At 42.6% G+C, this 22057-nt stretch overlaps 1 protein-coding gene across 1 annotated transcript in view; it reads right to left on the minus strand.

The window, feature by feature from the left end:
• arhgef40 (Rho guanine nucleotide exchange factor (GEF) 40) overlaps nt 1–22057 on the minus strand; it is a 65997-nt gene that overhangs the window by 41267 nt on the left and 2673 nt on the right. Inside the window, exons 2-5 of the mRNA XM_079579859.1 lie at nt 10975–11064; nt 9194–9301; nt 3841–4126; nt 5–1079 (exon numbers count right to left, since the gene is read on the minus strand). Of these exons, the coding sequence (XP_079435985.1) occupies nt 5–1079; nt 3841–4126; nt 9194–9301; nt 10975–11064 (1559 nt within the window). The remainder of the gene's footprint in view (nt 1–4; nt 1080–3840; nt 4127–9193; nt 9302–10974; nt 11065–22057) is intronic.

Below are 22057 nucleotides of genomic sequence, written 5' to 3' on the forward strand. Positions count from 1 at the left end.
ATACCTTGGCACTCTGAATCCTGCTGTTTTGACCTCTTTCCCCCTCGGACACACTCGCTCTTCTGTTTTTGCCCCCACTTCCTCTTCTGTCGCCTTCACTTCAGGAGAAGAAGAAGAAGCGCCGGGCTGTTTGGGTAAACTTCCTTTGGCACTGTTGCTATTGCACTCATGACTTTGTGCTGAAAATGGAATTTCTTTGGCGTCCGACGTCGGGGTAGTGGCATCGCTGTCTCCGCTCAGTGGTTTGTCCGTATCCTCGAAAACTGAATCCGATTGGTCCGATTGTCCCTCCACGTGATGATCGGTAACTTCTTCTTCTTTTAAGTCCTTGCTTGAATGCGCGCTACCGTTACTGTCCCGCTCCTTGCCCACGCCCGGCTTTCTTTCCCGAAAAGCTCCGTCAAAGTGAAGCCTGTTGCCATCCAAAGTTTCCGAGTCTTTGCTTGTGCGATCGCTCTCATCCGAACCCTGAACAGAAGACGAATACGACTTCCCCCTTTGCTCCATTGGCCGAAACGGAAGCCGCGGTTTGACATCTTCCTTGCAGTTCGCGGCGTCTTTATTCCTCACAGCCCGGAAACTTCCCGAACCCCACGCTTTGCCTTTCTTGAGTTTGATAGCTTTCCCTCTCCGAACTAAAGGCAGCGTTTTAGTTTTGCAAATCCCATGCATTTCCAAGTAGCGCTGCCTCGTGTCAACACCGCCGTCCGGTCCTAATCTGGGCTCAAGCAGCTCCACGTATTCCCCGTCGAAGTGAGGCGGTCTGGACGTCCTGCCCAGTCCGTCCTCGCTACGCCTTCTCCTGTTAACGGCGGAATCCAAACCATCCGGATTCGCGCCGTCCTCGTCCTCTTCGTCGTCCCAGGACCAGGAGTCGATTTCCCCAGAGGAGGAGCCGCCCCAGCCGCCTAAACTGCTGCCGCCTTCGCTGGGTAGACGGTCCGGCATGGAGGCCACGAGGCTGGACATTAGATCCGCCGTCGGGTCATGGAGGAATTTGGGGTAAACGACTTCTTTCCAGGGCAAACGCGCCACACCGTCGCAAGTGCTGACCAGGCAGGTGTCCAGGCCTCCCCCAACTGTGGAGAGAGAAGAGATATATCAGTAGGAGCTCCTTGCAGTGTATTGTATTCGGATTAAAATACAATAAATTGCCAAAGTCTACATCCTGTCTGCTTTTCCATGTCTAAAGCATTCATGTTTTCCATCCTAAAGGGCCTTTCTCACCAGCATGGAGACTAGTTGGAGACTCGAGTCGCCACTGATCAAGTCTCAGTGAAATCAGGTTTGATTTCAGCGAGGACTGCACTTTCTTTTTCCAGACTCCATGCAGTCTCCGTGTGGTCTCCAGGGCCAATCACACCGGCATGGAGACTAGTTGGAGACTCGAGTCGCCACTGATAACCGAGATTAAGGCTGAACGATATGGACAAAATTTCATATCTTGATATTCATGCCAGATATCTCGAAATCGATACGATATAACTACGGGTTTGGTGAAAACCAAGCACTTTTCAGAAAAATAAAAACATCTAAATACAAAAGAGTGCAGTTTTACTGATAAGAATCTATATTGTTTATATCTCGCTTTTTCTTCACTAAAATCTTGAATGTTCATATCTCGATATCGATACGATAACAATATATCTTTCAGCCCTAACGGAGATGTCTCCAAGACGTCTCCAGGAGATAAGGCGAGTCTTCAGGTAGTCTCAGTGAAAATGAATTTTCATTTCACCTGAGACTTTCTGAAGTCTCCAACAGGTCTCGAAGACTGTGCAGGGATGTCACAGAAATGTCTCACATGGTTTAATGTTACCAAAACTGTTTTAGACCGCAAAGACCATTTGGAGACCTCTCGCAGACCACATGGAGACTCCGCTGAAATCAAACCTGTTTATTCACATAGATTACCTGGAGACCTTCAGGAGACATCTCCGTGATCAACTGCGACTCGAGTTTCTAACTAATCTCCAACTAGTCTCCAGGCCAGTGAGATCTTTGAGGCTCTTTGTGTGTGTGCAATCAATCCCAGCTGCGGACACCTTGCGGAGATCGTCAGTCTCCGCAATATTATAACCAGTCTTAGTCCTGCTGGAATGATTCTCATCAAAGGAAGCAACAACGTGCTCTGTGTGACACCCACAAATGACTGTGAACCAAATCCAAGTTCACACGGCTTCATCAGACCCAAGGATTGTCGTTGTTTACAGTTTTCTGGGTTAATTACAGAAGGGCCAGCTGACACCTACCTATTACTTCCTCGCCCTCGCAGCCTTTTCCACATGCCAGCCGTCGCTCATAAACCTGTCTCTTTAAACGCAACATCTGTTCCTCTCCCCGTTTTCTTTCCCCTCATAGTCGATACATTCTGGCACAAGAACAACAACACATTTTCACCCTGGGAATTATAGGCTTTGTAATCCTCTGGGCAAGATTATTTACTTAGAGGATTCCCACTTTTTATGAAGCGGTTTGGTTTATTGGTGATGGTTGCTATGACAATGATGCTATAAATGATGGAAACACATCTAATTTTTGTACCACATTTTCCATGATGCGTGGGAACCCTATATTTATAACCGGGTCATTATTCTTGATTTTTGAAAGCCAGCGCTCTTGTATTGTATCAGTCCTATCCCACAAAGATGCTTTCAAAGTTTCGAAACATTTGCTGTGGGATGTTTGGACACTGTGTTTACCAGTACCCAGCTGCTGTTGTGTTTACTTTATTGCATGTATTACTTTAGAAACAATGATACAGCACATGCTTGAAACAAACATGGTGGATTTTGCCTATTACAACCACTACCGGTCATAAACATTGCATGAACCCTCACACACCTATTTTTTCCTTCGCCTCCTCACCACTATTGTATTCTAAATCTAGCATACTCTTCTTGCATAGCGCAGTTTCTATCTCCACAAATGTTATCTATAAATTGATATGGACACTATCCACAAATACAAAAACATTTCACTGAATTTGTTTATGTTTAATTTTTGTTTGTTGGATTCTCAAGACGATTATTCAGAAAGAGACCCACACTTAGGGTTGCCAGATCCTATGGCTCAAGATCTGTTAAAGTGCATATGATGCATTAAACACAATTTTTGCTAAAACACAGTTAACACAATCATATTTTACATTTACCCAGCTTTCTTTAGTTGGACCATTTTTAGTGATGTTAATAGTTTCACTTCTTTATTCGACACTGACAGGAAGTGACAGAGGAAGACACTGTTCAACTGTTGCCGTGCCGACCATGCTACATCAATGGAAAATGAGTCAAACTGCTTCAGAACTTTACCTCCATCTATGTCACTTCCTGCCCAACAATTCTTATTTGGAATAATTAAGATGTTGTCCATCTAAACAAGTCATATTTTAAAACCTGTCCTATGCTCTTTAAAGGGACTATACAGAGTTTAAAAAATAAAAAAATTAAAAATGTCCTCCCCCTACATGTTCCAACAGTGTCCTAAGGTGTAGAATGAGCTCAGACCTATTCCCCACAACTGCCTCTAAAATCCTGCAATGTCACTCAAAAAGGTGTTAATTCGGGTCTGAAGTGCCGTCATGCACGAGCTTAATATAGAAGATGCAGTTACACGTATGGCCTGAGGTGGCAGTAGTGAGAATAAAATGGCAAACTTGCATCTAGCCCCGTTAAGGAACTCTCTCCTACTTCCACAATCCCAAATCAAGTCCTCATTAGTGCAGTCAACAGTATTCAGGATCAGTGACTGAACTCTGGAGGTTTTTAGGTTAAACGTGTAAGATCACATCCAACAAACATTCGCTTTAAGTTGAATTGTCTCTTGCCACACCACCCTTACCTTCCCTCTTGTGCCCGCGCTCCTTGTTGATGCTATGGAGCCACTCGGACGTGAACACTAGCGGATGCTGGGACTCCGGGATGAGGATTTCTTGCACGGTGCGGCCCCCGGGAGCCAGACACTTGAGGGCCAGGCGGGGGCAGCGCGTGGAGAACGGCACCACCTGCAGGTAGAAGTCGTTACTGCGCAGGAGCCGCCAGTCCAGAGTGGACAACTGGACCACCACCTTCTCGCCCAAACACAGCGGCCAACCAGAGTGCAGGAACAGGCAGCCGATGTACTGCGACTAGAACGACAGAGAAGGTCAAAATGAACAAAATGGAGATGATTTACTTTATTATATTTATTATTAACTTACAAATCAGATCATTCATTCGGATAAATGTCCACTAGCCCCTTGTCCCAACTTATGATTAAGTCCTGGATCAGACTGGCATCTCCTCTGGCAAAGGTTGAAGTATGAATGTCACCCGGCCAGCTCTTCTCTGCTCTGTATCTAATCTCCTGACATGGGCCGCCCTGTGACTCCCCCCCCCCGCACGCCCCCCCTCTCTCACGGGACATTATCGAATTAGACCGTCCGCTTACAACATTTCTCACCCTTCCTCCCACTGTCTCAGATGCCGGGCATAGTTCAGACAGAGGCTAAGCAAAGTTTAGGGGCACGATTTTATTTGCATCTAGTCTTAAAAATGGGAATTATGTGAGTTGTGATGTTTTTTGTTTCTATATGTTTGCAAAATTGGATACAAACAAGACTTCTCTTTGATTAAATTAAAGCTACTGTGATCAAAACTTTTAACTTCTTCAATCCACTGGAGGTATTTGAAAGTATCGGTTCAAGAAGACTGAATGTTACATAGGATATTCAGCATGCAATAGTGTTGTATGGGTTATAAAAGGTAACAAATTAAAGCTTGTCTTTTAAAGGTCGTATATCATGCAAAATCAACTTTTTGGAGCTTTTAAACATGTTGTAATGCCATTTCCTTATCAAAAACATCCCAACAGTGTTTTTTGGCTGTGACCGCCACTTCACCGATGGCTGTTTGGCGAACCTTGGTCGGTACCAAAGTGGATTGTCCGGGAAAATTAACCCTTATAACCAGAGCGATTCCCATAATGTGTGTTAGCCATTTATGAAGTTGTGTTGCATATGTCAACTCATTATAGCTGCATTGTGAAGTAACTTCAGTTATTGTTGCGATAATTATATTTCTTCTACTGTTAAGGTTGCACGGGCAGCATCAACTCGGAGAGAGGCGGAGTCAACTGAATCCAAGCATCTTGTCTTCCAGATTGGAAAAATACCCCCAGAAAATACTTACTAAATGAGTACTCCTAGTGCTAGAGGTACAGCCTATCATATAACTGCCTATAGTTTACTTTGGAATGGCTAAAACATCATGACATAGGCCCTTTAACATAAGCTACCTGACCAATAAAAATGTCGCCACAAAAAAAGTCAAGAAGAAATCCACTGATGGAATAACCTGGTCATTCAGGATGTTCAGATCGTCCGCTGATCGTATTCTTTGGGCACATCGCGTTGCTAAACCTAGACCTGACCAAGTATAGCAACCTCAGATCAGTTAGTTAAAAGTGCTTGTGTGGCTTAGAGGTTATCATGAGTTCAAAAATCCCATTTAATCTGTACTATATTCTGTCATCTTTACACCAAACAAAGGGAGCTTGTGGAGTCACATTGTTAGTTGTGGTCTCAACTCATTCATAACTTTCCTCACACATTCCAAGCATCCCATTTATTCACAGGAAGCGGAGCAGCACAATATTTACAGCCATTGCCTGCACCAAGCTAAATGTGCTACTTCTGGGTTTACATCATCATTATCTCCCACAATTGTCAATTCAACCAGGTATGAATCAAAAATGGTTTAAAAACGATTCATACCGTTACAATTACTCAAGTCCAGAGATAATTTCCTATCTTTCAGCCATATGAACTTCCCCGTGTTAAAAATACAGTTTAGTGTTGTTTTGGACCTCCTTCCACTTTTCTAAATTTAACCCTGTACTCAGCCGTTGGCCCTTAAAAGCTCTGAGTCAGTCCTCTCTCTGTGCCTCCCTCTTCCTACGCTCTCTCTCACTCAATGCACCCCACTGTTCGCTGCTTCCCCGCCTCCTGTTTCCCAACGATGTCTCAATCGCTTCACTATTCTGCCCAACCAAGTTTGAGCTACAGCACTGACAGCATAATGTGTACAATTCTGAAATGCACGACTATATATCTGTCACAAGCAGACAATGGAGTATTACGAGACAGATGCCGGAAAACAATAGGAATAAAAGAGTGGTTTGGTCAGCTTTATGTCCTATATGAACTTCCTAAATTAGACATTATTTAGGTTTTTGACATTTTGGACTCTTTAGCATGAGGATTTCCTGTATTGTCACAGAACAGAGAAGAGTCCTATGTTTTTGCATATAAACCATTGCTAAGTTAAGTCGTTGCAATACCACTCAGCTATTCAGCTATTCTGCAGGCTGAAATGATCAAAACAAATCAATTGAAGCACAAACTTAACCATAATCTTGCTTCAGAGATATTTTGTTTTACTGAACTCCCAAACCGAGAGAGGCCAGATCTTTACACAACTGGCCTTTGTCTGGTTCTTGTTTGCTTCACTGATGTTGTGCTCTGCTCGTTCTGTGAGGCATGTACTTCACACCTTGGGCAAAGGAGCTTGGATGCAACAACAAAGGCTAAAGCAGTCATCAAATATAGGAATGCCCATTATCCACTGTCCATTCTTTCTATTTTCCTTATTTTGCATGTGTTAGTTGTTGGATAAATATGTTTGTGAAGGATTATATAAGACCAGTCAGTCCAGTCGACAGTTTTGCCTCGCTACGTTGTTGGTTAAAGAGAGAAGTAAGCTTTTGTGGCAGAGGTTATGGAAGTCGTCAACATGACCGGGTTGTTTGAGTTGAAAACAGTTTTAGTGAGGGTTTTTTGCTCTGTTTTGTTTCCTACAGCTCCCTGCAAACGTATTAATATGCACGCAGACAGAGTGAACTCATTCCAAGTTGGCTGTCTCCTATTTCCACTCCCAGCGCTGCTGCGCTAACATCTCTCTCTCACAGCGAACACATATGGAAGGAATTAGCGTCGTGACTCACAGTCTAACTCCCGTGTCCCGGGCAGCGACAATGAAAACACAGTCCACAATGAATCTGCATGTGAGCCCAGGAAAACTCTGTATGCACATAACTTTTCCTACCTCAGAGTTTGTGTATTGTGACTTCAAAACCTGGACAATGCGCCTCCAAGGAAAGACATAGAGATGAGTGCAAGTAGCCAAACATTCACTGAACTAAGTGGATGGTTACTATGAAAAGATACATGCCGGTAAGCAGACATAAACAGTAGTAACTATGTAGACAAGTACTGCATTAGAGCAGTACAGTCCTGCTTTGTAAAGCCCTTTGAATCACTTTGTGTCCAAACTGTGCTCTACAAATAGACTTGACTTGCTTCACTTTGATGTAATCCCAGAATCCAGTCTTCCCATTTGTAAACGAGAAACATTAAAGACATTCACAGAAAACAAAACTTTAACTCAGTACAAAATAATACTGTTGAAGGACAAGTGAAAAGCATGGTGCAATGACAATACTGATGAAATGTAAAAATTCTTCAGATGCTTTGTCAAACACACCACTTTCCCACCTCTGGAAATAAAGTTAGATTTATAGTCAGCGGTGTTTTCATTGAAGGCCGTTTTCTTTTTGCGTGGGGGAAAATCACAAGCAGAAAGTCTTTATTTACGCTCGACTTGACCGTTTTCCATGTGTTTTGGTGTATCTATGCTGCACACATTGCGAGGCAGGAAACCACCTCTTTTGTCTGCGGGTCACGGAGGCTAGTAAATCTCAAATTTCACCAGCCACTTTCACTGGTTTCAGCGGGCGGCGAGGATCCCCCGAGCAGACGAGACCCTCCGCAGAGCTGTGATACTCACCCAGGTCACGATTGTGTCAAATTATGGACGCCCTGAACTTGACCTTTGCCTGAGGTCTTCATTTGTCTTTGCTATGATCCACAATAGGTCACAAAACGGCTCTAAAGAATGAGGAAGATACACTAAACATGCTGTTCTGTCAAAAAATACTTCCTACAAAAGTTGTGTTCTGTGTTCCGGACGGTAACCTTTTAGATTTGGGTAAAGCTGAACTGGAGAAAATGCACTTGGCAGGGGTTAAGAGGTTAAAGACAATCCCGGCAGCTTTCCATCGGACCATTTGTAATCTCCAGTAGGGCTGCACGATATATTGCAAATAATATCGTATCGCGATATTAGGTGATGCAATAACTGTATCACAAGAAGCCACAATATATCGATGTTACGATATATTGTCCATTGAAGAGATCAACACTTTTTTTTTGCAAACTCAGCCAAAAACAAACAATGCCTTAAACTTATAAATGTTTTCAGTTACATTTTAGTCTTGTTTTGGTCCTGACATAGTCTTTTTTTAAATGGTTTAGTGAAATATTGCAATAATATTGACATCGCAAAATATTGCACAGTCGTATCACTGTGTTACTTCAATATCGTTCAGCCTTAATCTCCAGTCATGTCAGTCTGGGGAAATTAAATCACCAGTTCAGTAATTGAACTGAGGAGCAATCTGGTGGACTGATGTCAATACTGGGAGGTCGACCAGTACAGAAACACGGTCCAATATGAGTAAAAAAAACGACTGAAGCCCATCAAAAGAGACAAAACCCAAGGGCACATGGATAATTAAAAAAAAAGACTAACAACTAAGAGGAAACGTTAATTCTTTCTATACAATTCAAGTTTTTAGACCCTGCAGAGCCTACACAAATAGTAAACAAACCACTCTCAGTGTTTGTGACAGTATTACCCAAACACAGTGAGCATTTGCAGAGAATGACAGAGTGCTTTTTATTTTTTAAATACAGCATGGTATCAGATTGGGAAATTGGTTTTAGATATGCGTTGAGTGCCACACCTTGAAGACCTGTATGTTGCATTAAATATGATACCAGTGACCGCACTTGGCTCCCTCTTACAAAAAAGTCCCCAGTTCAACTTCTGTAGAGTCTAGAAGAAGAAGAAGAAGAAGAAGAAGAAGAAGCCTAACCACCACTAAACCTAGAAACCACTAGACCTTTTCTCTGTATTAAACAGAAGCCGTGTGTGGCTGATCTATCAACTCCTCGTGCATACTTTCTCATCATGAAGGAGGTGTAAACAGACTTCTGCACAAGGATGACAGATAGTTTTACCCACACGTTTTGAGTTCGACGGCAGATTCTGCTCCTGATTATATCTTGGTGTGAGTTCTCGTGGTTTGGACTTACACACGCATGCTGCTGGAGCTTGTGCAGGAGATGCTTTGCTGGAACAAAGTAGTCCAAGAGGTACCGCAGACTGTCGTGTTGATAGGTCGATTCAAGCACGGAGAAGACCTGAATGAAGAAAACATACGGTTGCTGGTCATTTGACACAAAACCAACTATTGTGTTCAACTGTCTGTGCTTCTTGGGGAAAACCTTTAATCTGTAAAAGAGTGGTTTCACTTGAGAAAAAAGGAGCCTTTGTTTACACACTGGTATGCAGTTTTTGAGTGTATCCAATGTGTCTTGCAATTCCTTCCTCTTCTCAAGATTGGAAGAATGTACACAGACCACTGCAATCAGGCATCAGGAGCCACAGCAAATACTTTACTGATTTGTATACAATATTTCAAGGGAATTACTATTAGACAACTATGACTCGGGTGAATAGGCTACAGTGGCGATTCAGAAATCTCACTGCTCTACAAAATAATAAGTAATGCTGTTACTAATACTGCAGCCAATTAGGACAAGAAATTGTACAAATCCATACTGTTTTGAGTTATGTTGAATAACTGATAGCCCGAAATTATCCTGAAATGAAATATGTATGCACAAAGCAGTACTAAGTAGCTTGTTTACCTTAATAAATCCTTTTCATAGTCCCTCCCTAGTGTTAATGTGATGATTGGAGGGTCTTTGATCTCCTCCTGGTGTCTCTGGCCAGAAAACCACACTTGCAGCTTTTCCTGCTCTGACCCGGAGGCCCAATACACACTAATAGAATCACGAAGAAGAAGCTAACAGGCTAACGGGCAAAGCTAACTGCGGGCTAGCGCCACTTAAACAGTATTTACAGCCACGTTTGAGTGAAAAAAATAATCTCCATTGTGTAATTGGATGTACAATATCCCTCACTCCCTTTGTCTTTTCTGTCTGTGTAGCATTTACTCTCACGGACAATTATGGAGTAAAAAAAAAACCGCAACATGCTACGACACCTGCAGTAGCGCTTATTCCCTCTAGGGGCATGAGTTACTTAGTGCTTTAATACCAAAATGAAATCTCTTAACGTTGCACTGTTTGACTATCAGTATGTGACTGCCGCAGGAGATGTGAGCATAATGTGCTGTACTGAAAACAAATACCACCAACTCTGTTGTGTGGACATTAATAAATAGATGATTTTGAATGATTCTGATTGGAAAGAGCTCAGTCAGGCCTCATGGGAACTGAGAGAAGAAAAGAAGAAAAACCATCTCTCTCTTTTGCTTTCAAAACATGTCTGCTGTCCGAAATAAGTCAACATATTAAGATACATGAAGCTTATCCGTATTTTCCTTCATTATTTTAAGTATGTACACCTTCACCAGCACTCAAATTACAACAAAGTGAAGCAGGGGCTCCCACATTTCTCTCCTCCTAAATTCTCAAACCACCATTTTGTGACTCTGCACTGTATCATTCGTTACATTAAGCTTAATCTCTCTAACAAATACCTTTTCAACCCCCACCTCAGTGTCCTAAAAGAAAGAATCTCCAGTGGCTTAACATAACCCTATCTGAGAATTCAACACACTTACAGCAACACTTCCCCGACCTCAACAGCATTTCTTTCCTGATGCTAAAATAATGTTTATAATTGGCTGGACTTTGTTTGTTTTGGCTTTCATCTATTGTTTATGTCTTGGGAGTGCCGCATTATCGCCGCCCTCCATCGCCTTTTCCAACGCTTCCTTATCATTTAATTGAATCTGCAGTAGTTGTCTGAAGATATGGCAAACGCTTTCTCTTTTTTTCTTTACCTGGGAGAGTAGTGGCGGGGCCGTGCTCTCGAACGGGGGGTACAGAGACGAGAGCGCCCCCTGGACACAATCCTCCATGGCCTCTGAACCCTGCGGGACAGGGAAAAAAAAGGGTTGAATTTGCATGCGGGATTGTAACGGTCGGTTTCGGGACATGTTCTGTTTTGCTGATCCGCACTTCCACCAGGCATACCCTCCACTTCCTGCTGCTCAGACTGGGGAGTGCCAAACATTTCCTCAGAGTGCATGTCAAAGCCCAAAGAACAAAAGAGCAATGCGTCAGAGGCGGCTGGCGAAAACGTTGATACATTTGTGAGCTGTAAATATCACATTGTTATGCAAAGAATGGAAGCCTTGGACACTTTCATTGACTATTTACCACTAACAGGGAAAGTGTTAAACTATGCATGTCCTAGCAACAAATGTGTGCACCGAGAAACACCTTGGAGGGCTTTTTTTTTAACGTACAGTAGAGTAGTAGCGCTTGCATGTTGATTGGATTTATAAACTCAAGAGCATCTAACTACAGACTGTCAAACCTCCACTGTCATGTCCCCACGTGCTGTGATCACCAAGCAAACTTAAAGCAGAACTAAGTAACTTGTTTACCTTAATACATCCTTTTCGTAGTCCCTCTAGTAATACAAGGGTTATGGGATGATTGGGGGGTCTTTCATCTCCTCCTGGTGTCTCTGGCCAGAAAACCACACTTGCAACTTTCCCTGCACCGACCTAGAGGCCAAAAATACACTAATGGAACAACGAAGATGAAGCTAGCAGGCTAAGGGGCAAAGCTAACTGCAGGCTAGCACCACTTAAACAGTATTTACAGACAATTTTGAGTGAAAAAAATTATCTCCATTGTGTAATTGGATGTACAATATAACTCTGTCCCTTTGTCTTTTCTGTCAGTGTAGTATTTACTCTCACGAATAATTAATGAGTAAAAAAAACGCAACATGCTACGACACCTGCAGTGGCGCTTATGGCCTCTAGGGGCATGAGTTACTTAGTTCTGCTTTAATACCAAAATGAAATATCTTAACCTCTTACACTGGGCCTTAACCAAGTGCATTTTCTCCAGTTCAGCATTACCCAAATCTTATCTTATCTTCTGGACTGGAGTCTTTAGGCCGGTGTCATTTGAAAGCTATGACCAACAAAACTGATTTAAACAGATTTTTGTCATCACATGGTTGCCGTGTTGTCATCACTTTTTCTGTGTGGCTTTTCTTCGCCACATTTGTTGCTTATTTGATGATTTTTGTCAAGTTTTTGTACAATTTTTGTCACTTTTTGTCACATTTTTGAGGAATTTTTAAAACTTTTTGTTTGCCCTTTTGTGTCATCTTTATCACATTTCCATTGCTTTTTTGTTTGCAGCTTTATTTGTTTGATTTGGTCACATTTTCATTGAGATTTTTTGTCGCTATCTGTTGTGGTTTCATCTTCCTTTTCGTCGCTATTCAGACACTTTTTTCCCAAGACGTTTTCAAATCTGGGTAGCAGCAAACTAGAGAAAATGTGCTCGGTTCGGGTGGGGGTTAAGAGGTTAACAAGAGGTTAACCTTCTATGCACTGATCAGTCGCCTCACCCAGAGCTTCTCAAATATTGCAGATTTGACCACAATCTGGAAATCAACAGGCAAACATCTGTAGTGTCCAGCATGCCTTATGTCTTTTGGGGACACTGCCACTTTGTGTAGGAACATTTTGAGATTTGTACCAGCTGTGCTCCATTACTGGTCTGGTGTGGGAACAAGAACCGACGGTCAAATCATCCACTTTTCTCTCGCACCTATTAGTGTTCAAGTGCTATCTAAATAAAGATTGACCACTATAACGGGCATCAACCTATCAGTGTGAAAATGTGTGATTCTTAACAGTTCCGCCACAATTATGCACGGTATGTTCACCTTAATGCAGTGGTTGGAAATAGGGCGGGTCAACACAGTACAACACTTGTTTATTTGGGCTGTAGTCATGACAACCTTTTCTTCTTCTTCTTCTTCCCCCTCATATTTCCCTCCAAACTTCCAACATTTTACATCTGTCCAGCCCCTTCCATCTCATCTGACAACGATTACGACAGGACTCCATTCAACACACAGCATGTTGTGCAAACTGCAATACAAGTCATTGGAGGGGGCTCTTTTTTGTGTGTGTGTGTGTGTGTGGGGGGAAACAGGAACGGCGCGTACGGAAAAAGGAAAGAAGAAAGAAGAGCCAGGAGAGAATGAGCCGAAAAAAATTACGTTTTCGGGGTTTGTTTTTCGAGCGCAGGTCCGGTGTTTGAGGTTAACCGCGAAAGAGGAGAGAAAGAGGGAAGGAATTCGGAGACGTTGCGCATGTGTTTCCGAATTGCCACAAAAGTAAAAGTTTAACAATCACAAGAAGAGAGAGGGGCCTCTTGAAAAGTCTGCGCAGGACGAGGCATTTTTGATTTGCTGGTATGGCTCCCAGGGTCAACGGAGATGTAAGATCCTGTTTCCTGCCTGCTCTCCAGGTGATAGGCTAACGCACATTTTTCAACCATGACTTCAGTGTTTAAGGTGGAACTGTAGAGCGTTATTGAAGTCTTGATGGTCAGGGAGTTTGACTTTTGCTTGGTAACAGCTCATTAAGTATGGTTGGGGTGTACGGCAACCAAAACATGCTTCATCCGCCGTGTTTTCAAAGCCAAGGCAGCCAAGTTCATGCTATGCCTCGGCGGTTTGCACAGGTGCATGCTGACAAAGCTAGAACATGGGACACAGTAATTAGAATATGTCACTTCTGTTTAGGAAGGCTCGGTCACGCTTTGCCCTTGGATTGTTTGTGTAAAGCGTGAAAGAATTGAAGAAGAAGTCAGCTGCCCAACTGTGGAGAAGGCAGGCTGGAAGTGTGTTGTTATTTGTGGCACATTTTCTCTAGTTTGACTTTACCTAAATCTAAAAGCTTCTTGAAAAAAGTGTCAAAATAGCGACAGAAGAAATAATAAAAAATTAGGATGAAATTCAGCCAAAAAAAGCACCAAAACAGGCGATAAAAATGTAAAAAACGGGGCAAAAGTGATGAAAAAGTAACAAAAAACGGTGACAAAAAATGATGAAAAAATCGACAAAAAAAAGCAGCAAAATGCAACAAAATAAGCATAAAAGTAACAAAAACAGGCGACAAAAATAATGATCAAAAGCCAACAAAAACACAATAGAAAGCAGCAAAAACAGGTACAAAAACGCAGTAAAACATTGATGAAAAAGTAACAAAAAAGCAACAAAAAATCTGCAAAATGCGGCAAAAATGCAATAAAACAGGCGACAAAAAATGGCTACGAAAAGGTGAAAAGCTACAAAAAAGCAGCAAAAACACAGGAAACGAGGAAAAATGTCAGATCAGTTTTGTGGGTCTTAGGACCTATAGGCTGTGAGCTCTGATCGAGAAGCTTTTAGATTTGGGTAAAGCTAAACGGCAGAAAATGTGCTCGATTAAGGCGGGGGTTAAGAGATTAAGGCCTTTAATAGGACAGTGAGACAGGATGGTCTATAGGGCAGCACAATATGAGAAGCTAAACTGATAGTGTTGCTGTCTGATGGAAGACCTTAGTGATTTTGCACATATATTGTGGCTTCTGAGATAATGTGACACCAATAACAATACCTTTTGTGATATATTGTGCGTCCTTATTGTGCAGTCACATGCCGTTTGTGAGTCCTATGATCTGTCACGATAATTACTATATTGACTTATCGTTCAATAAATAACAGATAAACAATATATTTTTGGGTTGGATATTTATCGTCTGTACATCTATTAGCAGCAAATTGAGTTACATTATATTTCATGTTTATTGCAGCTTGTGTGGTATTTATGCCTGAGAGTTGACAGTACGTAGTATCGTTTGAGTGAATAATATCGTTTATCGCGATACTTTCCTGCCTCAATATATCGAACTTCACATTTGTTATCGTGACAGGCCTACCTTGGTCACTTGTAAGCAAGATCAACAACAAACAAACAGTTCTGCGCAGCTATTCTACTCCACACTTACTAGGCTCCCTCTGGTCAAACATAATGGGCCAATTAACAAGACTATTAGGTAAGCGTAAACAATGAGAGGGGCTAACTCCTAAAATCCCCAAAATAATGAGCAGACACAGAAAATTGCGCTCACAGGAGATACAGTTTATTGCTAACACTAGACCGTCATGTTGTAATAGGTGCGGCGCTTGTAAAGTGGCTTCAAACGCCTTCTGGCTGAATGACAGAATATTGAGTCCAGTAAAAACGCAGCAGGGGGGTCCGGGGGATTTTCCTCCCTGTTTAGTTTCCCTAAAGACCTGAGCAAGTTCAACACAGGACTTAATAAAAGCTCAAAGTAAAACAGATAGATTTGAATGTGACAGACTGTGTTGCACTCTTAGTCCTGTGTGTATAAAGATATCAAGCAACTTCAAGTAGATACAACAAAACATTTTCCTCACTATCATGACTTTTACTGTGTTTTCGCTGCGGATGTTGAAGGGAAAAGCTTCTCCATTCTCTGTATGTGTGATAATGTCTTTTACAGAGCTATACGTTCAACGCAGTCGGACGGGAAATATGTTATAGCGGTGGAACAAGTGAGGAATTCGGAGCCATCTGGTTAAATGGAGCCCCTCAGGATCAAATATGCGGCTTGTGCCAGAAAACTGGTTACAAGACAAGTGAGCTCTGGAGATGGAAAATCAACTAAATAGACGTACAGGCTCATTATGTTAAGGACAGGCCCTTACATGATACACATATTCTTACACTTTTTCGATAAGGATGATTATTTGGTGGAAGATTTGTTTTAATATCTATATCTATAAACTGTTGTGTATGTTAAGACAAACGCGTGGAGGTCAGAATGACAAGCCTGTGTTCAATAATGACTTACAGAAGGGCAAAAACGTTTTTACATGGGAAGTTGAAAGGAGCCATTTCCTTATGGCAACAGGAAGAAATAGGCCACAATAAGTCCATTCTTCAAAGAAGCTAAATAGTTATTGCATAGTTTCAGCTTCATAACAATCAGCTAAAAGACATAAAAACGTATTAATGCTGCTGTGTTTTGTTGAAAGGACAAAAAGAACTCGGACACCAGTGGAAAACACCAGATGAGGAGGTGTTCACGTGCAGGTTTCTACTTGGCAAGTAATATTTACCATACTTACAAGACCACATGAAGGCAGCACAAGATCAATATACTGGATTATTATTCTTCATTATGTCCCCTCCCAAAAAACTGATGCAGTGGTGCCCAAAGTGCGGCCCGCTGGGAAAATGTGGCCCTTAATTTTGGTGGTCCGCACTTTATTGAATTGGTACACATACCAAGAGAAAGTACTTTTGACTGCAAGACCTATCTTAAATGCATCTGAGTGAATATTTCCCTGCATTGAGCACCGATCTTTGGTCCTCCACACCGTATACACTTCGACATGCAGCCCTCGATGAAAAAGGTTCAAACACCCCTACTGTATAGACACCCAAGGTGCCGTAAATTCCCACTAGATCAGGGGTGTCAAACTCATTTTGGGTTGCGGGCCGAAATTCAGCTCCCACGGCGGATCACGGGCCACATATAATAGAGAAAATGTTTCCAATAAATGAATAATAATAAGCTGTGATTTGATCAAAGCCCCAACTTGACTGTAGCTTCATTAATGACAATGGCTTACACTTGTATTGCACTTTACAAGCCTGTGTCACAAGTTCCTGAAAGTGCAGTAGTCATTATTCATTCACTTGATGGTGTAAACCATAAACTGTTTTTGAAGCCACAGCCGCCCTGGGGCAGACTGTCCATTTACCACATGGCTATATAATGTGTTGTTCATATCCTGAGCTCTTATTATGTCAGTGCCCTCTGCTGGACACGTGTGGAACTCTATCCTTTTTTTTTCTATTTAATGCCCCCTAGTGGCTAGAATGAGCATTCTGGTTATTCTTTAAAAATTCATAACTCCGCACAGGAATGGGCTAGAGACTTACTTACGGGATTAAATGCCGTATGTTTGACACCCCTGCACTAGATTATCATTTCTCATCATTTTGTTGTGACTGTATTGGTTGGTCATAACTTCAAACTGGGAGAAAATGCATTAGTCGCCCATCTTTAAATGATGCTGGGACAAGCTGGGCTGTCAGAAAAAGTGGGCAAACCTTCTCAAGATCTTACTATCTTGGAAAAAAAATATATATATTTATTTTAAAATCCAGCAGAAAGTGAACAAACATGGAATTGTTCAAAGAGCTCAAATGCAGCCTTTCCGTCAATTCCACACATGAAGAGCACAAAGAGTGTGCATTCCCAAACTTATAGAGCAGAATATGTAACTGTGTCAGGCTTTTGTTACATTTCTCAACATCTGTGGAGGGAGTGTTCAACCTGGAAACTGTTTCTCAAAAGAGATCTTTTCCTAAACAGATGCTACTTTCCCACACACTGCAATTTCTAAATAATTAGATGTTCCTGCCTCTGTCTCATCTTTTCTCTGTGCAATAGTACAGGCTCAATGTAAAATGTATTCATTTCTAGGCATTTGGTTTGCTTTTTTGTTGGACCATGATGAATATTCTTAAGTTGTAACAGAATACATCAGTGTGTCACAGTAACCTATGTAAGTAGGTACAGTAACCTGTGTAAAGTATTTCCAGTCACATCATACATCCGTGTCTTTTATAGATGGCGCAGGGATCGTGGTAAATCATGTGGTTTTGGGGGATAAGCAGTCGGCATTATAAAGACTGTTCGAGCAGGGAAGAAAACGGAGGAAAGAGCAGAAGGAGGAGGCTTGACCGGTGCGAATGATGGGAAACTAGAGCAGAGACGGCCATGATACAAACCAGATGTAGACCTCAGGAGAAGAGGAAGGACAGAGGGAAGAGAGATACTGTATACAACAAAACTGGGGGAACTTCGATGGCGATTCCAATTCCAAGTGATTTTTTTTTTTCTTTTTTCAGTGGACGGGAGAGAGTCAGAATTAAGACAAAGCATGAGAAGGATGCAACAAAGATGGGAGGAGTTGCTGGAAAAGGGGCTGTTGCAGACAGACAAAAGCCCCGGGGCGGCTCCCTTCTGAGATCGCCTGCACGGATCTCGCCTGAGCTACAGTAGGTCAGACGTCTCGCGCAGATGGCGGGACCCGGTTTGGCCCGAGTGCCGTGGCCTGTCGCCGAGTTATGTTTCGCACCAGATGAAGTTGCAGCCGCTGGGGCCCACTTCAGTCGTCTGTGATTTGAATGAGCAGATTGCAGATCGAGTTAACATGTCAGTGATATATGAAGCAACAGAGAAGAGGTTTCCAAGTATCTCCCCAAACGGCAATCGCTACTTCTATAAAGAATGATGAGTCAACATTAATTACTGTCTGGATGAAGCAGCTCATCTTCATCAAGCCTCAAATTACTGGATTATGAGCACGGTGAACACAATGTACATACATTTTGGTAAATATAGTAAAGTATTAACAGGAATACTCAAAAATCCAGGATGATATTCTTGATTTAGATGGCTAATGTTCTGGCCGTCTTCACAAGGCCAGATATAATATTGAAGCCCCAGTACAACTGTATAGTGGGCATATATCGGTGTCAAACTTTAGTTGGATTCAAATAAGAAAGCTCAAAAACGGGCTTCAAAGGAACAGGCCACCGTTTTTCCAGACTGAGATATGTTCTTACCTGAGCTTAGATGAGTTGATGTGTACCTGTCTGGTCTTTGTGCGTGCCCTCAGTCACGCAAAACGACCAAAGATGTTGTTAGCATTTGGCCTCTCCCAGTATATTCCTATAGCTCCAAACGGGGTGAAGTTAGAAGTGACTGAGCTCTTCCACGGACACGCAAAAAGACCAGACAGGTAAGAACAGATCTCAGTATGGAAAAACTGTGGCCTATTCCTTTAAAGCAAAACTAAGTATTTTCATCCCCTTACACGTTCCAGCCATGTCCTAATGTGTAGAATGAGCCCAGACCTGATCATCACAACTGCCTCTAAAATCCTGCACTGTTACTCAAAAAGGTTAACACCACTTTGGGTCCGAAGTGCGGTTATACACAAGCTTAATATAGAGACTGCAGTTACGCATAAGACCTGAAGTGGCAGTAGTGAGCATAAAATGACCAACTTGCACCTAGTCTCTTTTAAGTTACATTAAAAACATGTACAATAGGCCAGGATGAATGATGTGTGTGTGAATGCTTGACGAACCGTTGGCGCAGATGTGGGAAACTGAACACCTCCGAGTATGGGGTGAATGTACAATTGTCTCATGAAAAGCGCTTTGAATATATAGCGCTTTGTATAAATAAAGTTCTTCTCCTTCTTCTTCTAAAGTTGGCACACATATAAATAAGTAAGTGCTTTATTTGTCACTGTACAACAAAAATGTGTTCAGGTGTTAGTCCTGAGCCTCTGCGACTGAACGCGCCACCACTGTGGGCAAACCTGACCAGCAGATCAGAGCATGGTGTCCGGCAGAGGTCAGCTCTTCCACCTCCTCCTTCTTCTTCCTCCTGCGCAGCTCCCTCCGCTCCACAACAGTCTTTCACCATCTCCTCGTTTGTCCCTTTCGTGTTTCCTCTTCAGTGTTTCAGAAGAAGAAATGTGTAGGTCTCAAATGCCTTTAACTCACAAGCCAGCTGTTTGTTTACATTTAAAAATCTGCTTTCTTCAGGACCAATAACGATTCTCTGCAGTAAAGAGAAAATCCTCCGAACCTCAGACAAACACAGTAGAGATGTCCAAAGGCATCCAGCAAAACAGTTTGGAACATAGAAATATACAAATGCACTATACAAAAGCAATTAAAAAAAACCTTAAAGCCACACTGTGTAACATTTCACCTCATAAATGCAAAACAATACAAGCATTTACTTAATCCCAGATATTTCCATAGTTGAAAAATACCTGAAAAAACAAACATTTGACTTTGCTGCGATAAATTACATATATAAAAGTAGCCTATGTTGTGTTTTCCCCTCTATAAACTTGTCCCTAGCAATAAAACCCCAAAGCCTTCCTTCCCCCTACCTCACCACGGCTGCTTCACTCTGGTTAAGCGCCGGACGTCACTGCTGCTGTGTGACCGTGACTCACACAGACTGTTCCTGAATGCATCGCGGCTCAATGGAAGTCCTGATTCATGTCTGTGTTTTGTTTCTCGGACATCCCCGCTCTGTGAGACAAAAGAGCGGCGGTGAGAGGTGCCCTGGTCATGCGCTGCCACAATGACGGGAAATTCAGAAAGGTCGTCCTGCGATTGGCACCTTCTCTCTCTGTGCGGATTATTTTAGCTCCGTTATCTCTGTCTACCCGCTTACCTCAAACTGACTCATTCACTTTCTTCACCTGCCACATCCATCCCATATTTCTTCATTAAGTTGGCCCCGATCCAACTAACATACTGTAATGACTTCCAAATCTAGTGTGCAACTTTTCCTTGCTCCTCACTTCTTTGTCTGTAAAGGTCTCTCCTGGACTTTGCGAGCAGGGGCGCTTGGCTCGACTTCCCATAACTGCGCAGTGACACATTTTTGACACCTTAGTGCATGTGTTTGTGCCTCAGAGGCGAAAGTGTGCGCATTCATTCCTTCTGCGGTCACTACATGTCTAACAGAGCCATTTAGTTTAAAAGTGCAGTGGTAAACATCTCTTCCTCACTCAGCTCATACTTCAGGGACAAGTTACGCATGGTTTAAACAGATTCAAAAGAAAGAGTGCAATCACTTTTGGAAAACCATCATAACATTTTGGATTCTACTGTTGCCAACAATACAAAACACGCCTCTAATGAGCGGCTTGACACAGAAAATGCTAATGTGTTTTTGCAGTGGGTAATCAAAGAATGGATTTGGATGAACCTATTTAAATGTCATATTTGGCTTCCAGTGATCCTCAACAAGTACGGCATCGGGACCCACCAACCCAAAAAGAATTCAATTTGTTATGTGTGGAAATTTCCCACAAATTAAAGCTGAAATAACGTCGATTATGTCCATAAAGCAGAAATGATGATTAAAAATGGCTCCAAAACAGACATTTTAACACAATCAGTAGTGCTTCTATACTTTCTCAGGGTTTAAATTAAAGCCCCTTAACCCCTAACCGCAAACCAAGCACGTTTTCTCCAGTTCAGCATTACTCAAATCTAAAAGCTTCTGGACTGGAGCTCACAGCCTATAGGCCAGAGTAACGCCTCATTTGAAACCTAAGGCCTACAAAACTCATCAGCTTCTTCCTTGTTTATATTCTGTCTCGTTTTCGTTGTTTTGTTGGGCTTCACAGCAAGGATCCACTCACCCATTCACACTCTCATTCATACACCAGTGTACACAGACACTGGAGGCAATGTGGGTGAAGTGTCTTGCCCAAGGACACAGCCACTGTGTGCACGGTCAGGAGGCGGGATACTAACCATCTCGCCCATGAAAAACAAAAACATGACAAAAACGGGACAGTAACATGACGAAAAAAATTAGGAAAGAGCTTAGGCCTTAGCTTTCAAATGAGGCGTTACACTGGCCAAGGCTGCAAGCTTCAGTCGAGAAGCTTTTAGATTTGGTTAAAGCTGAACTGGAGAAAACGGGCTTGGTTAAAGCGGGGGGTAAGAGGTTAAAAGATGTTGCCAGGGAAAGGTTTGAGAGACACCCCTGAAAAGGGTTCCTTGACCATACACTGTAAATATAATGGACGTCTCCTCCTCACTCCTCCCCGTTTACCACAATGACCACGCTCGAGGGGGAAATCATGGCAGGTTTACAGACTCCCCCTCCTGAGCTCTGACGGGGCATGTTCCTAAAAAGGGCATCAGGGCGGGATCTTCACTGTCACTGTTCACTCGGCCCTTGCGTGAACCAGCATCATCAGGAGGAATATCTAGCTCTAGATAGTTAGTTTAACGTGTCTAAAGTCCAATGCTTTCCAAAGGGGGACTAGCGGCCATATGGAGGTACTACAGCAATGGCGACCCCTAGTGTCGTTGTCAAAAAGCAGAGCAGCCAGCGGCCATTGTCCTTGACCCACCAGTTCACAGTGTCGCCATCTCCATGGAGACGAGCTGGAGACGTCCCGCT

Source organism: Gobius niger, assembly GCF_951799975.1.
Source record: "Gobius niger genome assembly, chromosome: 21".
NCBI lineage: Eukaryota > Metazoa > Chordata > Actinopteri > Gobiiformes > Gobiidae > Gobius > Gobius niger.